General features: G+C 42.2%; 1 protein-coding gene across 6 annotated transcripts; it reads right to left on the bottom strand.

The window, feature by feature from the left end:
* Positions 1-68: 68 nt before the first annotated feature.
* Positions 69-19,725, bottom strand: map7b (microtubule-associated protein 7b). 6 transcript variants are annotated; one of them, XM_028397453.1, is made up of 19 exons: positions 19,624-19,725; positions 10,242-10,406; positions 10,065-10,142; positions 9,352-9,515; positions 8,736-8,853; positions 7,812-7,922; positions 6,831-6,926; positions 5,772-5,891; positions 4,274-4,446; positions 3,569-3,708; positions 3,244-3,491; positions 3,002-3,152; positions 2,757-2,925; positions 2,581-2,685; positions 2,459-2,506; positions 2,347-2,371; positions 2,138-2,264; positions 1,859-2,049; positions 69-1,716 (listed from the first exon to the last, which is right to left on the bottom strand). In XM_028397453.1, exons 1-19 carry the CDS (start codon positions 19,667-19,669, stop codon positions 1,706-1,708), a joined length of 2,286 nt encoding a protein of 761 aa, XP_028253254.1. In that variant the 5' UTR covers positions 19,670-19,725; the 3' UTR covers positions 69-1,705. The 6 variants fall into 6 exon arrangements, with proteins under 6 accessions (XP_028253254.1, XP_028253258.1, XP_028253256.1 ...); XM_028397457.1 differs by having other exon boundaries at positions 1,859-2,001; XM_028397455.1 differs by having other exon boundaries at positions 3,244-3,488.
* Between the last annotated feature and the right edge of the window lie 2,557 nt (positions 19,726-22,282).

The following is a 22,282-nucleotide window of genomic DNA, read 5'->3' as shown; positions in this document are numbered from 1 at the left end:
TTAGCATAATTTGTTGCTTTTCTTCTTGTTGCCGCAGAAGTTGCCAGAATCATTCCAAAAAATAGACATCAGTTCAAAAAGTTTTATTTACTTGCCAAACTGTACACCTGTAGCAGCTGCACAGAGATTTCAGTGTTACAGTGGTTCATCCCACAGACATGATGTAAAGGGCTTTTAAGTTTTCAGAGCTTTGTGGTCTTAGTAAAATATGGGCTTCCAACATAATTTATGGGATCAAGCATGCAATTGATAATAACTGCATGCTGTGTACCACTGGGAGAAACCTATAGTACAGATAATGAAGTGCAAAAGAGAATGAAAGTCAAAGAGCAGCATTACTGAGTGGAAATCAGATGTGTAATGGTTCCAGTGTTTCTACTTGTGATTCCATAATGAAAAGAGGACCAGTAATGCAACAGAGGGAGGGACATGATAATTGTACTTCAACATAAATCCAGTAGAGGAATCCATTGTAGAGTTTGGACAGAATGTCAGAGCTCATACTCGGAATGCATATCTTCATTTCAGTGAGAATAAGTGCAAAGACGGTCTCCAGATTCCTTCTATAAAGCAGTAAGGCAAAGGATCATCAACATTAGCAGCATTTCTTAAATCAAAAAGATCAAATTAGATTATTTGAACATCACAATTAAGTATCTTTAATACATGTTGTACTTGCTTGGCCGAAACAAAAAAAGATTACCTGCCTACACAAGGTGGCAGAGCTGTAAGCACGGTCGTCAGTGAGTCACACTGCGACTTTTGGACATACAGGGTAAACCAATGAAAGGGCTCAAAACCAAAGACTATTTTTCTTCATTTGAACGTAGTGAAGACAGGATGAGGACATAATAAAGAATCATAATGTACCTGTACAGCAATTAAATAAAACTAAACAAAAATTAGAAGTTTACACTAATTCTCAGTTGTCTGAGAGAACAGCATCTTCTTGTCATTTTAAACCTAAAAGTCCATAATACTCCATCACCCTGTCTCACCTCAGTAATAACCTCTATGTTTTTAAACACTGTAGACAGGGCAGAATATGTTACATGACCATTTCCAGTCATCTCAACACAATGTCATGCTGTGATAGTCCTACATCTTCTGTTACATTTCAATAGAAATGTTGGAACAAATGCATTAATCGTATAATTCCGAGCCTGTTGTACAGGTTCCAGTGATACAGACATCAATCTGATTATAGTATGCCTATAGCGACAACATAAACTTCAAGTATCAGGGCTGAAGACTTTACAGCTGATTACATTATAAGGAGTTCATTCACACTCAAAATCACACACATAACGAGAGTCACAAGATGGAGCAGACCACCCGAGCCTCCCAGTGGTTGCAGGACATACACTTCAGAATCAAGGGGTAGGTGGGGCTGAACGCACAACAAACATTATGACCAAGTGTAATCATGGTCAGAGATGGAGAGACAAGCTCTTCCCCAGAAAGTTTGATAAAGGGAAAAGAAACTTATCTGCAGATGCTTTAGGGAGATCTTTGGAGGCACCATCCTTGTAAAGTAGCCACGGTGTTGATCTGTTGCGGGAGGGTGAGAAAGTAGGAATCTGGGGCTGCTAGTCCTTCCCTTAGATTCAGTCCTACAGCTCTGGGTTTCTCCGCCTCCCTCTTGTTCTCTTGATCTCTGGTTCCTGTCTCTCTGGGTGTGGAATCATCTCTGCCTCTCGGGGTTTCAGGCAACATCTACAGATTTAAAGCACAAACGTGTTTGTTATGTGTTGTTTTTGATTTGATTTTTATCCACCAGTATCAGTACTGATCACTGTGAATAACAGTAAAGTAAAGGAAGACAAATGTCATTTAAACAAAGTGGATGTTCATTAACCTGGTCCCTGATGGGCTGATATATCCTCTATTCCACTCAGAGGCTTTAAGAGACCATTCTCTGTGAAGGCTACAACAGGAACTCTCGCCTCCTCCCCCTCCTGCAGAGGCTGCTGCTCCTCCTGTCCTTCCGGAGGAGACAACCTGGAATGTGAAGGCAGTACAATCACCTCTTCAAACTCTCCATTCTCCCTGGGAAAAACAGAGGATGGGAATCATACTCTGATTACAGAGGAACAACAAAAAACGTGTAGTGTTAGGCAGCTGCTTACAACTCTACCTCTGGTCAGAGTGGCTCAGTGCTGTGGTGCTGGGGTTTGGGTTGGGGTCAGACTGAGGACTGTTGCTGTTACTATTGTGTGTCGGTGACACAGTCACTGCAGATGGAGCAGGAGAGGCAGGGGGCACTGATGATGAAAGAAAATCCATATGACTGTCAGGAACAGTATCAGGAGAACAACAGAGTAAAGACTGTACAGGTGAACGTACCTGCATTGTCTCCATTCCTGACTTTCTGGAGGTGGGATAGAGGGGGAAAAGAAATGAGCCCTCAGGAAAGCATATTCAGTTGACATGTTAGATTTTTTACTCTGGTCTTTACCTTTTCTGTGTCTGAGCGTCTTGTTCTCTTCATGATCTCCTCAAGGCGCTGAAGGTCATGACAGAGCTGTTAGATATGCTGTTGAATTAGTGCGAACATCATTATGTGTGAGTGCATGTCACCTTCTTCCTCTCCAGCCGTTCAGCCTCCTCTTTTTGGAAGTGTTTCTCTCTCTCCTGCCTCAGTCGCTCCGCCTCCTCTCTCTGCCGGGAATCCTCCTCCTCTTTCTGTATTACACAAAAACAGTTTATCTTGTGCCCTCAGATGTTTTGGTGGCTCTGTGAGTGATTTTCCTCACCTGTTTCTGAAGTCTCTCTGCTTCCTCTCTTTCTTTCTGAAGTCTCTCTTCCTCCACCTTTTTCTCCTCCTCCTCCTTCCTTCTCTTTTCTTCTGCCTGGCGTTGAGCCTCTTCTTCTCTCTTTGCTCTCTCTTCTGCTTTGCGGCGAGCCATCTCCTCCTTTGCCAATCTGTGACACAGACACAGAACACCTTTAGTACTAACCAGCTCCTTGCCACCATTCACATACAGAGCAGCCAGCGTACCTCGCCTGCTCCTCTTGCTGCCTGCGCTCCTCTTCCTCTCTCTCCCTCTGCTCCCGGGCCAGCCGCCGTTTCTCAGCCAGGATACGACTTGCCTCCTCTGGATCTGTGGTACCTGCTGAAGGTTTGTGAGCTGGAGGACTGCTTACACTTTCTAGAAAGCATCATGAAAGACATTTTGAGTGGTGTAACTTATAATAAAGCTGTACTGTGAGTGTGAAAATGGTTGGAGAGTGATAGCTGACCACTGGCTGCAAGAGGTGTTGTTGGCGTCTGCTCAGTCGAGGGCTTGTTCTGACCCAGCGGCTGAGGTCGAGGCTGAAGAGGGCTGAGGACTTGCTCTTCCTCCTCTTCTTGGGCTCTGGTGGGTGTTGAGGAGTTGGAGCTTTCAGGTGTGATCCTGACAGGACGCAGGTTTCCAGGATCTTCTGCCCCTGGGGACTTCAGCAGCTTGGGGGTCGGAGGCCGTCCTGCAGTCTTCTGTGGGGGTCTGCTTGCAAATGGAAGAAGAGCATTTAAATAAAATAGCTCCACTAATATATAATGTCAACCTGTGAAGCATTCCCCTACCTGCCAGGAGAGGGTGCTGTTACTTTGCCTTTCTTCTTGCCTAGCGAAGAGGAGCACTTGCTTAGAGGCAGTGTCAGTACAGGAGCGAGTGGAAGGGACAGGTTGCTCCATGATTTCCTGACACTGTCACGGTCCTTCTGCTGTTAGTGCAGGTGATAAAACAAATAATTGAAAACTAATGTTTTTTTACATTAGGCGTCCATAGCAACACAGCACGTAATCAGATGGTACAGACGGTGCCCAGGTGCACTACTGACAGCGAGAGATAGACAGTAAAAGGATTAGACTCAGACAGTCTTTCAGCCACGCATAACCTCCAGTATAAAGCTGTGACACGAATATAAAATACTTAGAAATCCACCTTCTTTGTCATCTTGTATTTTGATGTACAGTGCATGAACTTCTCTGAACTAAGACCTAGAGTCAAGACATCATGGATGACTGTTATAGATGACTGATAATCATGAGTGGGTCAGGACTGTGGATGTGCTGTGTACACAGTCTGTGTGTCTGTAGCTCAGTGTGTACGATGTACAATTTAGAAGATGCTTTCCTACTAAGACCTTAATGGCATAAGCTGTGACGCAGCAGGAGACAGACTGCCAGTGGGTAAAGCGCTCTGTGTGCTGGACATAAGAACCTAATATTCTGTGCACATTTTCTATATTCTGTCACATGTGCCGGATCAGTGACGACATGGCCTACCTGTGTTGTTCCCGTGGTCCTCCTGCGTGGGATGGTGGAAGATGAGGACGCCATCTCCCTACTGAGGCTCCTATCCTGGCTGCGACAGTGAGGGAGCGGCTGGGCCTGCAAGGCCTTGAAGGACATGGTGCCCATTGGGTGGCAGGAAACTGAGCGAGGACACACAGGCATGGCTACAGTGATGTATAAAGTGGGATGGTTTTGAAGGAAGCATGAATCAGGACAGGTGTGAGGATATTTGGGATGCCGGCAAGGGTTTGATAAACAAGATTAAGGAGGATGAGAGGAGTAAGAAAAGCATCAGATGTGTTAGTGAGGAGAAGTCATGGGTTTGGGAGGCCGGTGGAGGATTGAGAGGAATGAGAAGATGTTTGGTAGAAACAGAGAAGAAGAGAAAGAAAGCATTAGTGCTACTGATCAGAAGAACAGCTGTGAATGTGCTGCAACCACCACTTGGGCCTTGTTTGTTATAGAAACTTAATATTGTGCTTTGAAGAGAAGGTTTAGATTGGTCTGACCAGGTTAGACATTTTCAAAATGTAATACATGTTTACAACCTCAACACAATATCAAGCAACTCTGTCAGATTGAATTTATTTGTTTAATTGTCCCAGTGTTGGAAGCATTTCTACTTTTCATCCAGTCCATTGATAATCACACTTTAGACCCAACATCACACACAGGAGGAGAGCATGCAGAAGGATACATGCAAGAAGTAGCTCTCCACACAGTGTAGACAATGTATACAAGAAGTAGAGGAAAGCAGAAATAAGATACAGCATGATTATTTTTGTAAATGTGTGTATGAGTAAATCAGTAAGGACACTCAAAAAAACACAAGAAATAGAAAAACAAACTTTCTTTGCAGACACAACATCATGTAGTTCTCCCCAGTGGGAAACAACAAGATGCTGTTAAATGTCAGAAAAAGTAATTCACTGCACAATTTGACATTAGACACATCAAGTCAGCATCTTCTGTCAAAAGAAGTGACAGAAATTGGACTCCTAAGCTCATGTTTATTCATTTGTTCTCCTAATCCAGTATTTATAACATTTAAGTCACGTTTGAAGGATAAAGAACAACACACAAATGATCACTGTTGCCACGGTAACAACAGAGGAAGATGTGGCATGTTATTAGTGAGAGGTATGAGACGTATACTCCCTGAACAACTTTTATGTTTAGACTTTTATGTGTGTGTGTGTGTGTGTGTGTGTGTGTGTGTGTGTGTGTGTGTGTGTGTGTGAGAGAGAGAGCTTTGGGTGCCTGATACAGGCTGTTAAAAGACGTTTCAGACGGTGTAATGCTTTAAGTCTGGCCAAATCTGATTAACATCCGAAACTGCTTTGGTCAAGAGACCAGAATATAAACAGTATAAATACTTCTAGCACTAGAGGCAGTGAATTGCGGTCTTGTGTTTGTATTGACGCCTGATTCACTCGCTCCACAGCCTTTCTGACTGAGGGGCCTTTTATATGAGGGATGTGTGTGTTACCTGTTTGCTCTCCTGACAGGCTTATGGCACTGCGACTGCGTGCCAGGTAGGAGTGTGTGGGCTGCTGTAGACGGTTCACCACATTACTCTCCCATGGCGTCAGCGGAAGGCGACGCAGCCCTGAACACACACACACACAAAATAACATTTAAGGTTTGATAACAGTTAAAACTATTAACTGCTCACTGATTAGCCTTAGCAACCAGTTAAAGCTGATTTTACATTCTGCATAACTACTGTATTCTTTAATCCATTCCGTGCCTTACACTGCGAAGCAGAGTGGGCAAACCATGCACAGGCCACTGTGTTACACCCACACCTGCATGCACCAGGTTGTTAATCATGGCAGGAAGCAAGCGAAGTGAAGTGCAAACCAAAGGCAAACAAGAGGAGTAGGGCATTGAAGTAAACAGTATCTAGAAAAAAACATCAGCCATAATAGAGTCCCTGATACCATCAGAAAGACCATGGCAATGTTTCTTAATTAATCTTTAAGATAACGTGATTACCCTTAAAGGAGATGTGGAGCAGTACATCAGGCAAAACATGCAGCTTTGCAGTAAATTCCAGGGTGCAAAGATACAACTGAGCTGAAAACTGTAAAAATGAGTCACCAATGAAAATGTATTTTTTAAGGGATTGTGATGTTTCTAAGAGTTTGTTTTGACAGCATAAATATGGGTGCATAACTGTTGTTTGAAATGTGGGTGTCAGTTTTTTTTCTGTGTGGATATAAACAGCATAGAGTGTTCCCACAAAAACAAAAAGATTATCCTACAGAGGATTAGAGAAAGGGGTCACGCTGGAGGGGGAGAAAAAAAAAATCTTGATCCCTCTGATGAAACACACACACAAGTGCAAACACATGCATATATATATATATATTGCACATTGCCCAGAGTGGACAATGGTCTTGATAATCATACTGTAAACATTAAAGGCCTTCTTTATGTAAAGGTAGGGCTCTAAATCACAGTTAGCCTTTTACAGTTTCCAGCCAGTGATCTTTGCAGCTTTGCAACATATTGAGCAGGACACCAAAAATTTCCCAGAAAACACCTGTGTTTTTGGGCTGGGTGGTCTTCCCCGGATGTAGGCGGGGTTTGGACTGAGCTTTGTTTATGACAGGAGAGGAGGCTGTTCTCATCTGTAAGCCTGTCAGCAACATATGAACATCACACAATACCTTAAATTAGAAATAACAAATGATGACAAGAAGACCTCAATGTCCTTATCATGTTTGTCCAAAAAAGTCTCATTAACTTATTACCTTAGCATACTTCTTATTTATTTAATCCATTCAAACTTGGTGTAAATGGCTGGTTGTTGTTTTACTCTGAGCTACAATTTAATGTTTCTGTTGCCTGGCAAGCTCATGATAACAAACCCACATACAGTAAAAAAATGAATTTAAATAAATTTTGTGCAGTTTTGCACAAAACGTAAAATATCTCCAGCTGCTGCTATCTTAAGAGAGATGCCTGACGCTACCATGATCTGTGACGGCACTCACTGGAACTCTCGAGGCTAGCTCCTTACTTTGAATTAGTCTAGTTGTACAGAAATTCTGTGATTTGTACTACATTGTAAAAATTTCCAGTTCTCTCTAAAGTTGGACATTTTAACAGAGAGATCTGTGGGGATTTACTTGCTTTGGGACCCAGCATTAAGCGACCAATTGAGGAGCACCCCTGCATTAGCTCAGCCATGAAGGTTGCTGCTTGATACATCCAAACAACAGTTGTGTAGTTTAAGCAGAAAGATGTGTGCAGGAGTACTCTTTAATGATGCTTGTAGGTTTACTCTGTTAACTTTGGACAGACTTCTGCCAGTCCAGTCTTTAATATGAGCTAAGCTAACGCTCTGTTGGCTATAGCTTCACAGGAATGGGGCTGACCTTTCCTTCTAATTCTTAGCAAGAGAGCAAACAAGTTAGTGTTTCCCAAATATTAAACACACAAACAGATGAATGTTTAAGACACTGTCAAATTTGATGCAGATAAATAATGCTGATGTTTATGCAATGTTTATTTTCATTACCTCGGTCTGGTGAGTGTAGAAGTGTTGCAGAAGAGGAGGAGAGGCGCTTGGTAATGATGGGGTCTGTATGTTTGGTTAAATTCATTGTGGACACTGAGCGTCTGTCAGCATCTAGGATCAGAGAAAACATAATAAAAGTGTTAGGTACACTGAAAACGAGGGTCTGAAGAAAGAACAGGGGAGACATGGAGCCAACACTCTCTCTGGGAGGTTTCTCTCTATTTTGGTTAATTCAAGTTAGATGTGAAAAACTACTAACAAAAGGAAAACACTGAAATGAAGTAGTACTACATGGGTCTTTAACAGTGAGACTACAGTAGTGTGTGAATAATCCACTGCTTTGGGATATAACTTCAGATGACAGCTACGTGAAAATAAAACAACAAATACTAACGTGCCATTTACTTTGGCCTACATTTACACTAATGAACGTGAGCTAAAACAATACAGTCTAATGCTAGCCAGCTAACTGACACGCTGCTATAATATTCACATTGGGAGGTCATTCCGTATCTGTAGTAGAGACTGAAAGCACTCTGCATGTGCTCCAGTCCAGCAAGGTCGAGTGGATAGAGGAAAGCAGACTCGACAAAACCTGGACCAGGAGGGCAAAGGACAATGGCAGAGAAACAAAGAGCGGAGAGCAGGTAGAGGGAGAGTGTAAGTGAGGTTGAGAATAGGAGAGAGAGAAAGAGAGGGAGAGGCAAAGAAGGGTGTGAGTAAACAGTAACAACAGAGCACAGCGGATCTGCAAAGTTCAAATATAAACATACAGAACAACACTGGCATACAGAGGAGGTATTCAATAGACCTCAAAACATTAATACAGACTCAATTATACTAAGATAAATCATTAAACAACTTAGCACATCTTAATGATCATGGCAGAGTGCTGTGAGTGTGTGTAGGTGTGTGTCAAAGTACCGGCTGGTGTGCTGGGAGTGTTTGTGTGCAGGGCTCCTCCCCAAGACCAGCGGTTGGGCTTCTGTCTGGTTTTCTGGCTCCTGTCCAGCGTCCGACGCATCACCGCCTCATGACGAACCTTCAGTCACAAACGACGGCAATAACAACATTGTCAAAGTGTTTTTTTTTTTTGCACCTGTTGTACCAGTTGTGCATGGCAGATAAGATCAAGATAGCAATTATGAAAATCAAAATGAAAGCAAAATCAGCCTTAACTACTAAACTCCAATGCAAATGACACACAGTATCTTAGTAGCTCTCTATCAGTGTGAACTGTATTTTGAAACTTCCACCTGTGTTGATGAGATTTTTTTAACTTCTCGGAAACGCTGTAAAATCATCAACATGTGGAACATGTGGGATTATTAATCATTATCCCATTCTGCTGGAGCAGTGGTAAGACTTGACACCAAAAACAGCTACAATGGTTGCCACTGTCAATTAGACATGCCTTACACAGCTTCAGATATGTTTAAAATCCAACCCTACTCAGGTAGCCTGTCAGAAATCTATATATTCCTCTCATAAATGGGAGGCAATGCCAGCTGCTTGAATATGTGTACATTTTTGTCGGTACCTTGTCCTCCTCCATTTTCTGCCGTCGTTTCTCCTCCACGGCAACCCGTCTCTTCTCCTCCTTTACCCGCTGCTCCTCCAGGCGTTTCCTCCTCTCCTCCAGGTGCTTCTCATAGTGCTGTCTGGCTCGTTCCTCACGCGCCTGCCACTGGGCCTCCTTGGCAGCTGCACACACATTAACATACATGCACATACTATATATACTCTTCACACTGATTTGATGTCATTGCATTAGTGTGTTGACATATGACCAAACAAGCACACAGTAAAGAAACGTACATACAGAGGCTTACAGCAGCAATGTGATGGGTCAGCTGCTGGTCATGTGACCAAGCATTAACACAACACAAAGCAAATCCCTGAGCCCCTCAGCTGGGGCCAGATGTATGACCACTGTACCACACAATGGACACAAGCATACATTTAAACAATAAAAACAAACAATAAACACACAGTCACTGACGTCCTACAACACAACATTACTCCAAAACACCAGCCTGTCCAATGGACTGTCCTATTATGCAACATTGGATCCATGGCAACAGGGTGCCTGGCTTCAGTCTAGACTTTATGTAACAACCAGAGAAACAGGCATTTCACCAGGGCTACAACCACGGTCAAGTCAAAAAGGACAAAAAAAAGAAAGTGAACAACACAGTAAAGAGTCTTTATGCACGTCTACTCTCTGCCAAATGCACAAGGTTGACCGCTCACCATTCTGTTTCTCATGCTCTTCCCGTCGCTCACGGGCCAACCTCTGTCTTTCATCAATTTTATTGAAGAGTAACGAGTCTGCAAGCACAAACAAAAGTTAAATAGCTGCATAAACAAAAAGTCAAAACAGGAACGGATTTCGCTGTTATTCGCTGCATGTCCCCAGCCTGGACTTACCCGTTTTGATGGCAGCATTATTACTTGGACTGGTGCTGGTGGTGGTGCGACTTGGGGTAGGAGTAGGCGTAGGGGTGGGAGTGAACGTCTGCCCAGACCCTGAGGAGCTGGGGCGGGTGGCTGAAGACACTCTGCCATCCTCTGACTTATACTGGGAGTAAGATGCTGCACAGAGAGAAAAACAAAAACATGAACAATAGGAAGTCCTGTTCCACAAAGCGGGCCTTTCTTTCTACCATTTTATTATTTTATTTGTATACATGACAGCACTTCCTGATCAGACCGTGCAGGCCCTGTTTTGCAGTCCTTTGTTGTCATTAGGTCATAAATGCTTACTGTTGTTCACAACTGATTTGGGAGGTCCCAATAAAAACTCATACTGAAGTGTCATAGCCAAGCTAGCTTATACAAATAAAACGAAAAAGAACAACACGTGTAATGTGAATGAAAGAGATGTTTTAAGGGAGGAAGGTGGGGGCACAACATATGTGGAAATGTTGCCTCTGCTGCATTTTCATGCTCTGCAGTGCAGCCTGAAAGGAAACAAAATGTGTATATCAATATATACTGTGTTCCCTGTATTCTCAAATGTCCCCATTGAGCTGCAGTGTTTCCACTCAGCTCAGAGCCAGGCTATTGATTAATGGTGCGTTCATGCTCAGGGTGACTAAGCACTTTCAGTTCAGCCCCCTGCATGCAGAGATTAATACTAGACCTGATGCAGAAACAGATGAGGCGGTCTCACATCTCAAATTAAACATGCACATGCCTTTCTTTGGGCTTTGCAATGCCACAGTGACAATAAGCAAGACACATATTAAGACGTGATTCAAAGGAAATATATAGGATAGCATATGCAGTCATACTGTAGGTGTGCAAAACAAGAATCCAACACACTCCTCCTGTGACTGTGGAAAGTGAGAGAGCCAAGTCCCTAAAGAGACCAGTATGTCCTAGAAAGACCAAATTAAATCAGCCCCCTGACTGACAAAAGATGGACTCCACCAAAATAGAATTTTTATCTGTACTACACTAAGTTATTATATAGTGCCACTGCCAACTGTGGATGCTAACAAACCGTATTGTTTGTACAAACAATCGTAGCTTAAAGCCTAACAGCTTTCTTCTGCATTTTAATCTGAGTGTTTAAATAGAGCAGCATTCTGATTTTCATCACCTTTGCAATGTGGCGTGATGCAGGAAATGATAAATCTAAACCACTGCCATCATCCCCACCCTCGCCCATTCACATGTTTTACAGTGATTCACAAAAGGCCTGCTGTACAAAGACATGAGGTCATAGCTGTGAAGGTATTGGATGTCACAGTCTATGGACCATCTGCATAGGTGTGTACATAAGTATTCATAGGTCAGCTGTGCCTCAGGTGGACTGGCAGTGGTAGTGGTTTTATAATAATGGCTTTTGTTATAACAGGGAAGTCAGCACTGGGAATGTAAAGTATATTCCTTCTCACCAAAATCACTTTCATTAAACAAAAGCTCAACTCACAGAGAGAGAAGCTGATACTTAACTAGACATTTGTAAAGAGGTTTTTTTGAATGAGAATTCAGAAGCCCAAAAACGGACAAACTAATGAGCTCTTTCTATTTGTGCAAGATGACATTAAGTTAACATCTAGTGATGCAGTGGATGGCCTAATATGCCAAGTGGCCCACTACATAAAAATGCCAGTGGCGGTAGTCTAAGGAAGACTGGAACAGGAACACAATGACAGACGGTGGGAAATAGTAATATAGAAACAGGCCAACAGGGAGAAAATAATGTGAACATGTTTCATATATGATTACTGATAATTCATAACATTTGTATTAAATCAGTGGTAAACAGGTTGTATAGCACTGACAGGTGGAACGCTTCACAAAATCCACGGTTCGGTTTGTATGACGGTTCTGAAGATGCGGTTTTCGGTTTGGTTCGAGTCACATTGTTGAGGTTTTGTCTACTTTCTTAAAACTCTGGAAATACCATAGATCAACATAACATATGTAGTCTAATTATCCAACATTTACCATATTTAAGAATCAGTTCAGTGTTTTGTATTAAGAGGGCACCTGAGGTGGCAGATGCCATGATTATAACATCAAGTCAGTCAACATACACTACCGTTCAAAAGATTGAAGGTCACCAGGCCAGTTCTATAGCTTCTCTGATCAGCATAACAGTTCAGCTGTGCTAACATATTTTCACAGGTGTTTCGATGAATTTTTTATCATGATTAGCTAACACAATGTACCATTAGAACATAGGAGTGATAGTTGCTGGAAAAGGGCCTCTATATACCTTTGTATATATTCCATTAAAAATCAGCCTTTTCTAACTAGAATAGTCATTTACCACATTAACAATGTCTAGACTGTATGTCTGATTACTTTAATGTTATCTTCATTGAAATTTTTTTAATAAAAAATAAAAATACAAAAATAAAGACATTTCCAAGTGACCCCAAACGTTTGAACTGTAGTGTACATCTCGACCTCTGATGTTTGCTTAATAACCTTTGTTTTTTTTTCTGTACTGTGTTTTGCAGTCAGACTATAGAATTTAAGGCCTGACATAGCGGGAATTTCACTTGACTGACTGAACTTAAATAGACATTTGTGGACATTGGCTTCCCAGACAGAACCTACTGGATCAAAAGAAAGCAGTGAACTGAAGCCATTCTGTACAAAGAAAAGGGTCACCAGAGGTCAAAGGGCATTCTGTGAGTTGGAACTGCAGACAAGGACAGCAAAAGGTTTTTATATATTGATATTTTTTATATATGGAATGAAGATTTTATGCTCAACATTCATGGTTTTATAAAAGTACAGGACTCATACAGGACTTCTACAACTCAGCAGTGGGTCAAAATCTTACCATGTCATCTCACCATGGTTTAAGTAACCCCATAATAGATGGATCATCCCATCACCTACAAGTACAGCATAGTAGTGTCTGCCCCCATTTCTGCCCCGTTTCCATGACTACTCAGGTGGATCACTGCAACAATCTACCTGGCCAGTGGGCATGTGGTGCCACTGTGTCCCCTCCCTGCCTCTACCAGACTCGTCCATCTGTTCTAGAAGTCATAAAAACCACCAAGCCACAAATAGCTGTGAGTATATTTGCTTTTGTGCAATAGACAGCTGTTTGACAGTCTATACAAACACTACAACGTCAATTTTATGTGGGCCACCAATGGCTCTGAACACCTTTTGCCATATAAAGAACACACACACATATTCAGGATTAACCAAAACTCCCAGGCAACAGCATATTAACAAAAATACTAAAACGGGGCTTCACAAATCACAATGTGCAAAAGCACTTAAGGGCTAAAGACTGAGATCACGACAGATATAATGCATGTTTTTAATATTTTTATTTATTCAAGCATGCTGGATGCATGAATTCACACTAGCCTTACAATGTATAATTTATATCCCCTTTGAAGACGGGCTATAACTGAAACCACCGGTAACATCCTCACTGTAAAACTTAATAATAACACTATCATGCTAATCAAACGCTAATGTACTTGTGTTCACTTTGCACCCTGTAAACTGTTCAATACCTGCAATTAAAGAACATAACACATGGACTAGTCCACAGTCCCCTTTACTACATGCCATCGATCTACTCTGTTTCCTTGTCTTGTCTCTACAGCTCTGTCTGAATATGTAAATATTGTCCTCAGCTCTTTACCTGGAATGTGACTCATAATTCCAGGGGTGTCAATCCCAGGATGGGATCTTTTGAACCCCTGGCAAGTGTCTCCCTCCGACTAGTACAATTGGAGGGTCACAATCAGAGTTCCTACATCCTGAAAACATCTTTCCCAACAGAAGATAAGTCCAGGCTCAATGTCCATGTTGCAGTGAGGGGGGACAAATGAGAAAGTCAAAAACCAAAAATAAACATCCAAAATGATTTCCAGACTGAAGGGAGAGCAGGAAAGGAGAGAGTTGTGTTGAAGAGGTCAGTTGTGGTCGGTGTCACTGCTGTTAATAGCCAGTGTGGGACAGGTTGTGGCGACTCTCCAACCCCCACCCTTTTGTCCATGTGTGTGCTTTTATATGTGTGTATGTGTCTGATGTGTGTTACAGAGAGTGAGACATAGGGAGAGTGTGACTGTTTAATCTGCCCCTCCCTCTGTGCTGTGTGTGTGTGTGTGTGTGTGTGTGTACACTCCCCACCCCCAATCTATCTGCATTCATTGCCAGTCAGATTAAATGGTCAGAGTTAGCGATTAATGCTCTGCTGTCCGGGCCAGTGGATAGCAGGCAAGCACGCTGTGCGGCTCCTTCCACCCCTGCAGCCTGAGAGGATTAGCCGCTGCTAATGCTAAGCTAAACTGTAAGCTCCAACAACCAGAGGCAAAAGGGGGCAGGGATGAGAGTCTTCCTTATCATTCTGGGGACAGGCATTGATGGCTTGATGACAGGTGTAAGAACTGGTGTCATCCATTACTGAAAATTTGTCAACCCACAGTCTTTAAGAAGTTCCTAATAAGTTTGTGAGCTACTTTGTGAAGCTATTTTCCCTTAAAAGTTCAATTACACTGACCGCACATTGTTGACCAAGCTATGATTTTACTGCTTGAGGTAATGAACGCCATTATATCTATTAAGCTAAGGTAATGTCTTGAGTGCAGGAGTAAAATAAAAGCAAACACCTCATACTTTAAGATAAAGCTTACTGAAAGACATCTCTACAGATCTCTTTCTCCACATACACAGCATTCTTCTCTGTTATTTATGGTTTAAGTGACTTCTTACAAGCATGTTTTCCCAATGAGGGAATGGAAAATACATATAAATCAGGCCAACTGCTTTGTTATGTTGTTCTTGTTACATTATTTGCAGGTGCACACAAATAATTTACTGCTAAATTTCATCAACCTCTGAAATGTCATTTTGCCATTGTTGGGATAAACTAGCAAAAAATCAATATATACTAGTATACAAGTGAAAGGAGGATGATGGAAGTTGTTTATACCTGCTGTGTCTGCGATCACATGCTGCCCTGTTGACTGACTGCTCTGCTTGCTGATGCATTACGACTACATGCACGTGTCACCTGGACTGCACCTTAACTCTCATCTGCTGTCCTTGTCTTGACCTGATCTCGCCTTGTCAGCTGGTTTTCACTCACTCATGCACACACACAGACTGTGCTTCCTCGTCAGTGCTGTCAGGCACCTGTCTCTCTGAATGGCTGAGCGTGATGAGTTAAGAAGACTTTTCAGTAAAAGTGCAAGCAGTACACACATACGCAAACCAGTAAGTAAATAGAAACCTAATCACATGCATACACACACACACCTTTAGTGATACAAAATAGTACTGTAACAAAATACTTTTCCTCATTAGTAGCATCATATTAAGAAATATACTAATATTTGTTGTTAATGCTGCACATTTTCAGACCTGCTTTCAGGCTGCCTGCTGCTGTGACTCTCTGGAGACTAGTTAAACATCTCTCTGACCCAGGAGCCTCTCTGTCCCAGATAATAACACCCTCACACACACAATTCAACAGTTTACCTCAAACAGCACACTGTACCCAAGCATGCAAACTCACTCATTTACCCCCGTCAGTTTTTCTTTCTCTCCTTGTCCTCCATACCTTTTTTTTTCCTCTTGCAAGCCTCTCTCCGTCTCTGTCCCTCCTCTTCCTCAGTGATGGTGAAGAGTGCCGGGATAGCTGTACGGCTGCCTCCCTTCCTCAGCCTCCACTTGCCTTGCAAACACCCACCTCCTCCTCCTCCTCGTCCTTTACTATCTGGCATTGCCTGCCCTGTTGCTAACCCTTGAGCCCCTGGCTAACTTACCCTACCCCTGCCCATCCCACCTCCACGGTGGTGGGTTGGGAGGGGGGCAGGTTGGCAGATTTCAAAGGATGGTGGTGGACAGGGTCACCCCTAAAAGCCTTCTTCTGTGGCAACGCGATGAAAGCTAAAAGCTAATGCTAACTGCAATCTTCTTGCTGCTCTGTGTTTGAGCTGACAGAAGGAGGAGGGAGAAAAAGAGCTGAGTAGATAGAAGAGAGATGAGGCAGAAAGAAAGAGGTAAAGCTGATGAGTAAAGGGTGCAGGGCTGAGGGAGAGTGTGAAAGAGACAGAACAACTCACTGTGCCATGTCTATACTGCCTGCAGTGGCAGTGCCAGGCATAGACAGAGTAAAATAGAGTGAGAGAGAGGTTTGTAGATGAGCTCTTGTAGTCTGGCTTAGAGAAGAAGACTTAATCCACAAGACTGGCTCGGTCAAGAGCTGTGAGGATTGCACTTCTTTTGCCTCTTCAAAAGATGCTGCCTCTGCTGCTGCTGCTGCTGCTGCTACTTCATCCCCTATATTCCCGCCTCAGCTTTTCTTGTTACACCTTGTGTAAACTTGTCAGAAGAATCATATCACACAGGCTACCGGCTGTACAGTACACACACTCGCAGGCCTGCATATACTAGGGAGCAGAGTTGTTAAAATATTCAGTGCAAATCCAGCGGTGGAAGCTGAGCCAGTACCGGTAAAGAGTTTCCCTGACAACAGCAGCACATGGGCCAATGACACAGTGGGTGAGTGGAAGTGAGAGAGTGCAGAGGACAGGAACTCTTAAATATAATGTACACATACACACACCCAGGGATGCACGTCTGTGCCCACACCAAACCAAACAATGCAGCAGTGGAGCTTCCTCTGTGGAAGGAGTGTGTTCACAGAGCACATGGTACATGGCCCCACCCCATCCTCCACTTAAAGAGCCACTAGCTATTTGACACGCACAGCTGTACAGTACATATGAAAATATTTGCATTCATGTGTTGCTGGCTCCTCACAAAATAATAATGTGCGGTCCATAAATTATTTGATTGTTCATTGTGTGAAAAGATTGAAAAATAAAGACAGAAACATTTTAAGCACTCAACACACAGATCAAACGACAATCTAGAAACCTCAATGCCAGCAAGACCCTACACCAGAAGCAAGGTACTGATCACAGACAAGCTCTGATGGGCTCAATCTCATTGCAGGTACACAACCAAAACATTTTTCAGAGACATTTAACATATAAAAGAAATTCAGGTTAAGATCTGCTGCCTCCTCTCCTTAGAGGGCACATGCTGTACACACATTCATGAAAGAGCAATCTGATCTTTGTCCCTGCAGGACAGGGTAAGGCTGTAATCCTACACTCAGACTTTAACCCGATAGGATAGACTACACACCCTTCTCACACCTACTGAATGTGTGTATCGGACCCAAAATAAGGTTAAATGTTTGAAAAGATGATGGTTGCACCTGTGGAATAGTGGCATTGCTTCAACAGGAGATGTTAATGATATCACACTGATTAAAGAAATAATACAGTACAGTTTCATTTCTACTAAAACTCAATTCTAAAGTTTGGTGGGGATTAAATTTGCCTATCTTGACCGTTGACACTCATACCACAAGTGCATCCAACTTTAGAGTGAAACTCACTGTCCTATGAAACGGCAGGCAGGTGCAGGTGGATGCTTGTGCATGTGTCATCTACGCAACCACACAAAAAAATGTCATGTTCTGTGAGGCTGTGCAGCGACTGCAGGTCAATAACAACACTCTGTGTATGGATTGATGAATGTTCTCATTTATGTAACATGGTCACCAATCCAATACATCCAATCCAAAAGTGGCATGAATTTGTGTGATCAAATAGAAACTGAAAAGCATCTGGTTTAAGTCAGATTACTTGAAACATCAGTTCTGGTAATCTGTTCACATTCATAATTATTCATATTATAATTTCTGATTCTCTCACACATTTCATCCTTTTGTTAACTACACAAAAAATATATGCAGCAGGTTAAGAACTGTAAGGATGATTTAAACTGAGAGAAATTCGACTGACTATTTTTTGGATAAAATGCTCCAGAATACGGCCACCAGTTGAGCTGTATGTCCAAAGAACAAGAAGGCAAAGAGAAGCTAGACTGTTGGGTTATTAGAGGTGTTGTTGGCACTGCTGTGCTTCATCTCCTGCACTGTTTAACACTGCATTTCAGGTGCAGAGTGATAATGACAACGCTCTCTGTGCAAGTATTAACTAAAAGCCGCACGGACTTGACTGCTCTCATTCATGTCACATGGCCACAGATCAGGTATATATCCAATTTAGGACCACATCCTAAAGTCACTCAAGCTGGATTCAAAAACCAGGACTGACGATTGTGTCCACAGAGTCCTGGGAAAAAAAATCAGATTTGAGTCACTCCAGCCCGGTAGTCTGATTTTAGCCTTAAGGATGTGATACTAAATAGGATATATTGTCTGCTTTGTGTCCATGTGAACTGTCGATATGAAATCTGATCTGCATAAAAAAAGAAAGTAAAAGATCTGAACTGAACAATGTGGCTTAGAGTGTGAACACAGCCTAAGAACCTGTCATCTCAAGACTAATCTGCCCTGAAACAACTTCACCATAATTGGACTAACAAAAAACGAAGCTAGCTCACAATCAATGACATTTAAACTGTCCCAACACAACATATTTCCTCAGCACTGTGACTTCGGCACCTGTAGTCACAGGCGATCCACTTCTGTCAGTCCTCACTGAAGAGGTGGAGCTCAGCATAGAAAAGCCATGTCTGCTTTCCATAAATGCTCCATATCACAATAAATGATGTCACAGCAGGAACTCTGCTATTTAAAGTGGATGGAAAACACCTGCTGTAGCACTGCTAGTTTGAGCCGTGGCCTGTGTGCTTCACAATTGTTTGTACGAACATTTCTACACTTTATAAACAACAGAAATGAAATAAAAATACAGGTCAACGTGACGTAGTGCCGTGAAGCGACAGGTGGCCATTTTTATTTTTTGTCATATAAAAGTATGGAGTCTTTGCTGTTGTTAAGAGACGCTTACGGGTATTTACAACACAAATGTACATATTTTAAACATATAAAACGTGTAACAATAGTGGAGTTGTTGCCTAAAGACACACAATGCTACTTCCTGTCATCCCCTCCGCTCCCGTCCATTAAGTCACCTGTCAGGTCAACTGAAGGCGCTTTTCGACAACTTGACAAAATGTCAGCAACAGGTGTCTGCCGGCGCAGGAGCTGCTCAAAATGTCTGTTAACAATGGTGACAGAAGGTAAAACTAATCATATTTATCCACTTTGAGGTTCAGGCTGTGTTTTTTATGAAAAGAGCAACCGGTTGAGTGAGTTAATCCCACTCCCGTGACCGACCGGCGGCTCCGAGTTTCTCTTTTCGTTGTTCACACACGGACATTTTCACCCACAGACCTCCCGTTAAACACTCCTAAGTTGTTCAGATAAGAGCTTGTGTGTTTAAAATAGTTTGTCACTGTAAAGTTTTAGCTGTCTGTCAGAACTCACCTTGGGACTCCGGAGGAGATGTGTCGCTGCCATCCAGGTCCGCCATTTCTCCTGACGTCAGCTGAGAGGGATCAGCGGCAGGAACAAGAGGGACCTGCTGGAAAGATCCTGAGGCAGGCCGGGAACCGGGCCCCTCCCCCTCAGACAGGTGGGGGACTACCGCACCGGGTCAGCATCACCACACCAACAAAAAAAAAGTTAGTATTAACATATATCTTAATCATGGTTAGAAAACTTTTAAGCAAAAGTTAGTTTGAGCAACAGACACCTCATATAGTTTATAGAGTCATACTCATCACTCATTGTTAAAATTAATAAAAAGTAAAAACAAAGGTTGAGTGAGAATATTACTGCATTAACACGTATGCAACATGATTTTAATGGTTAAGGCAAAGTGAGCAAGTGAAACTGTAGCTTCAGATCTGTTTAAGGTACTATGCTGACATCTGGTGGCAATGTAGTGTAAAGTTAGAAAGAACCTTTTTAGGCATGATCGGCAGGTTTACAGATGGATATGTGAGCTCATCCATAAAAATACACTCTGATGGAGGGGTGGAAGCTAAAACTTGTTTTTGTTTCTTTTTGGTCACTGTGGTGTGGTCCTGGCAAACGCATGTGAACCCTCCACTGAACAGAGGGACAGGTAGCTATGTTGATCATTTGTGTGATGATACAGATCAGATTTTATGTGAATTAATGGCCTGTGTTTATGTTTATGTTATGAAGAACACTATTGTCACTTACTTCAACAGAAACTTTACTGCCAGGATTGATGTGAACCGTGCAACACCTGCCTTTGTTACCTCATCTGAGGTAAACAGGCACTGAAACTTATCCACACTGCTGAGGACACACAAGACAGAATACCCTGCAGTCACCAGTGGTTAGAACTTTATGCTGAACCCCCTACTACATGCTACATGGGGGTGACCCAGGCCAAGACACGAACCAACACCCACCTACTGATGGCCCTTTGACAAATGTAACGGAAATGTCAGATATTTGTTAAAACTAAACTCTTTTTTTTAAGCAAGTTGCTGTGTCTTAATGAAGCTGTGATATGTGGGTGGAGATCATGTTGTACAAAGTGGAGACATGCAGACAGACACTTTGACACATCAAGCTTTGACAGATGAGCACTGATGTAATACACTGCCAGCTGATGTCCTGCTAGTGTTTCTGCAGCTGTGGTGGCCACTTCACACTGGCAGCAATCAGCTTTAGTTAATAATTGACATTCAGCTGCTACCATGTTATTTAAAGTCCAGCCTGGACAGGTTAATGCCTCATCATCGCCCCCTTGTGGCTTTAATGAGGTACTACAGTGGGTGCAGGGCAGAACAGCTGGGGATTCAACTAAATGAAAATAACTTATTGTGTAGCACCGCTACCAGTGTGAGACAAGCATGCTAATTTTTACAACACACACCATCAGTGTTACAAATGCCTGTGGACATTTTTTAAGATACACATATTATGCTTTAATACTGTGGAAAAAACACAGCAACCTGCTCTCTTCTTCTTTCTTCTACACATTGATTTTTGTTCCCCAGTTTTTTATACCTTTGTATTGTTAGAGGTCCACATCATGTCCACAGCAAGCATTTCCAAGCTTTGTTCTTGTCTGTGTATATGCTAGACTTAGGACATCTATCCTGTATTGTAATTGTGCTTATCAGTAGGATGTTGTGCCATTTTTGTTGTGTTATTTTTACCCCAACATGAACAAAAGCAGCACTATTAAAATATGAAAACTGAATTCTTTTTAGACACCCAAGCTGTTTTTGGTCCTGTGTCGACTTAAGGTCACTTCAACACCTCCAAAAGGGGACAGATAGATGATGGAGGTCATTTTATCAGATCAGAACAAACTTTGCATGTGCTGGCTGCTGCAGACTGAATGCACCAATCACATGAAGGATTAAACCACGACCTTCTTTTATCCATACCACTGTAATGTAAAGCTTCCATGTGTATTTAAGAACATTAAGTTCTGAATGAAAATGTGACGTCAGTGCAGGCATCAGAACCTCCTTCAAACAGCCTGTCAGTGATTTGTGGCCAGACCTTTCAATCACAGATATAAAGGTGTGTACATAGCTATGCAACATTTCTCTGGTTATAACAGACAACAGCAGCTGTTCTCTTTGTTCATGCTTTAGTAGCCTAGTGTTTGATGCATCTGGTTGCATGTGTTAAAGTGTCTAGTAGTTTTGTTGAATATGAATAAAAGGCATGTTCTCAATTTGCAAACCATACAAGTGAGCCGTTAAAAAATGGCAATAAAAAATTATATATTTATGTCATGGCAATTTTATTTCATAATGGCACATTTATTTAATAACATCAAATGCATTTGTTGTTCTCTGTGAATATGTATGAGCAGTCTAGAAGGAGTGTCACCAAGTAAGATTTTTAAAACATATTTTATTTTCAGTTGCTGGTAGAAATTAAATTACTCTTTTAGCTGTGAGGAAGTGGAACCTGAACAAGCCCTGAATGACCAGGTGCCACCAGAAAGGATGCATGAGCATCATCCATGAGTTCAGCTTTGTCTGATAAAGAGACACCATCTGTCTTGTTTATAATCCTCTGCCTGTGACTTGTTTTTTTTCATTCATTCATTCATTTATTTATTTACAGCTGCAGTATTTTTATG

This window comes from Parambassis ranga, chromosome 24 (genome assembly GCF_900634625.1).
Source record: "Parambassis ranga chromosome 24, fParRan2.1, whole genome shotgun sequence".
NCBI classification, from domain to species: Eukaryota; Metazoa; Chordata; class Actinopteri; family Ambassidae; genus Parambassis; species Parambassis ranga.
The sequence above is the reverse complement of the archived record's forward strand: the minus strand, read 5'-3'. Positions and strand labels throughout refer to the sequence as shown.

Coding starts and splice junctions, on each gene's coding strand:
- map7b (XM_028397453.1), bottom strand. CDS start 19,669: ATGGCGGACCTGGATGGCAGCGACACATCTCCTCCGGAGTCCCAAG. Junction 5,892..6,830: donor CACCCAGCCCAAAAACACAG/GTGTTTTCTGGG, acceptor GTGTGTGTTCAG/GGCTGCGTCGCCTTCCGCTG. Junction 2,926..3,001: donor CAGCAAGAGGAGCAGGCGAG/GTACGCTGGCTG, acceptor TCTGTGTCACAG/ATTGGCAAAGGAGGAGATGG.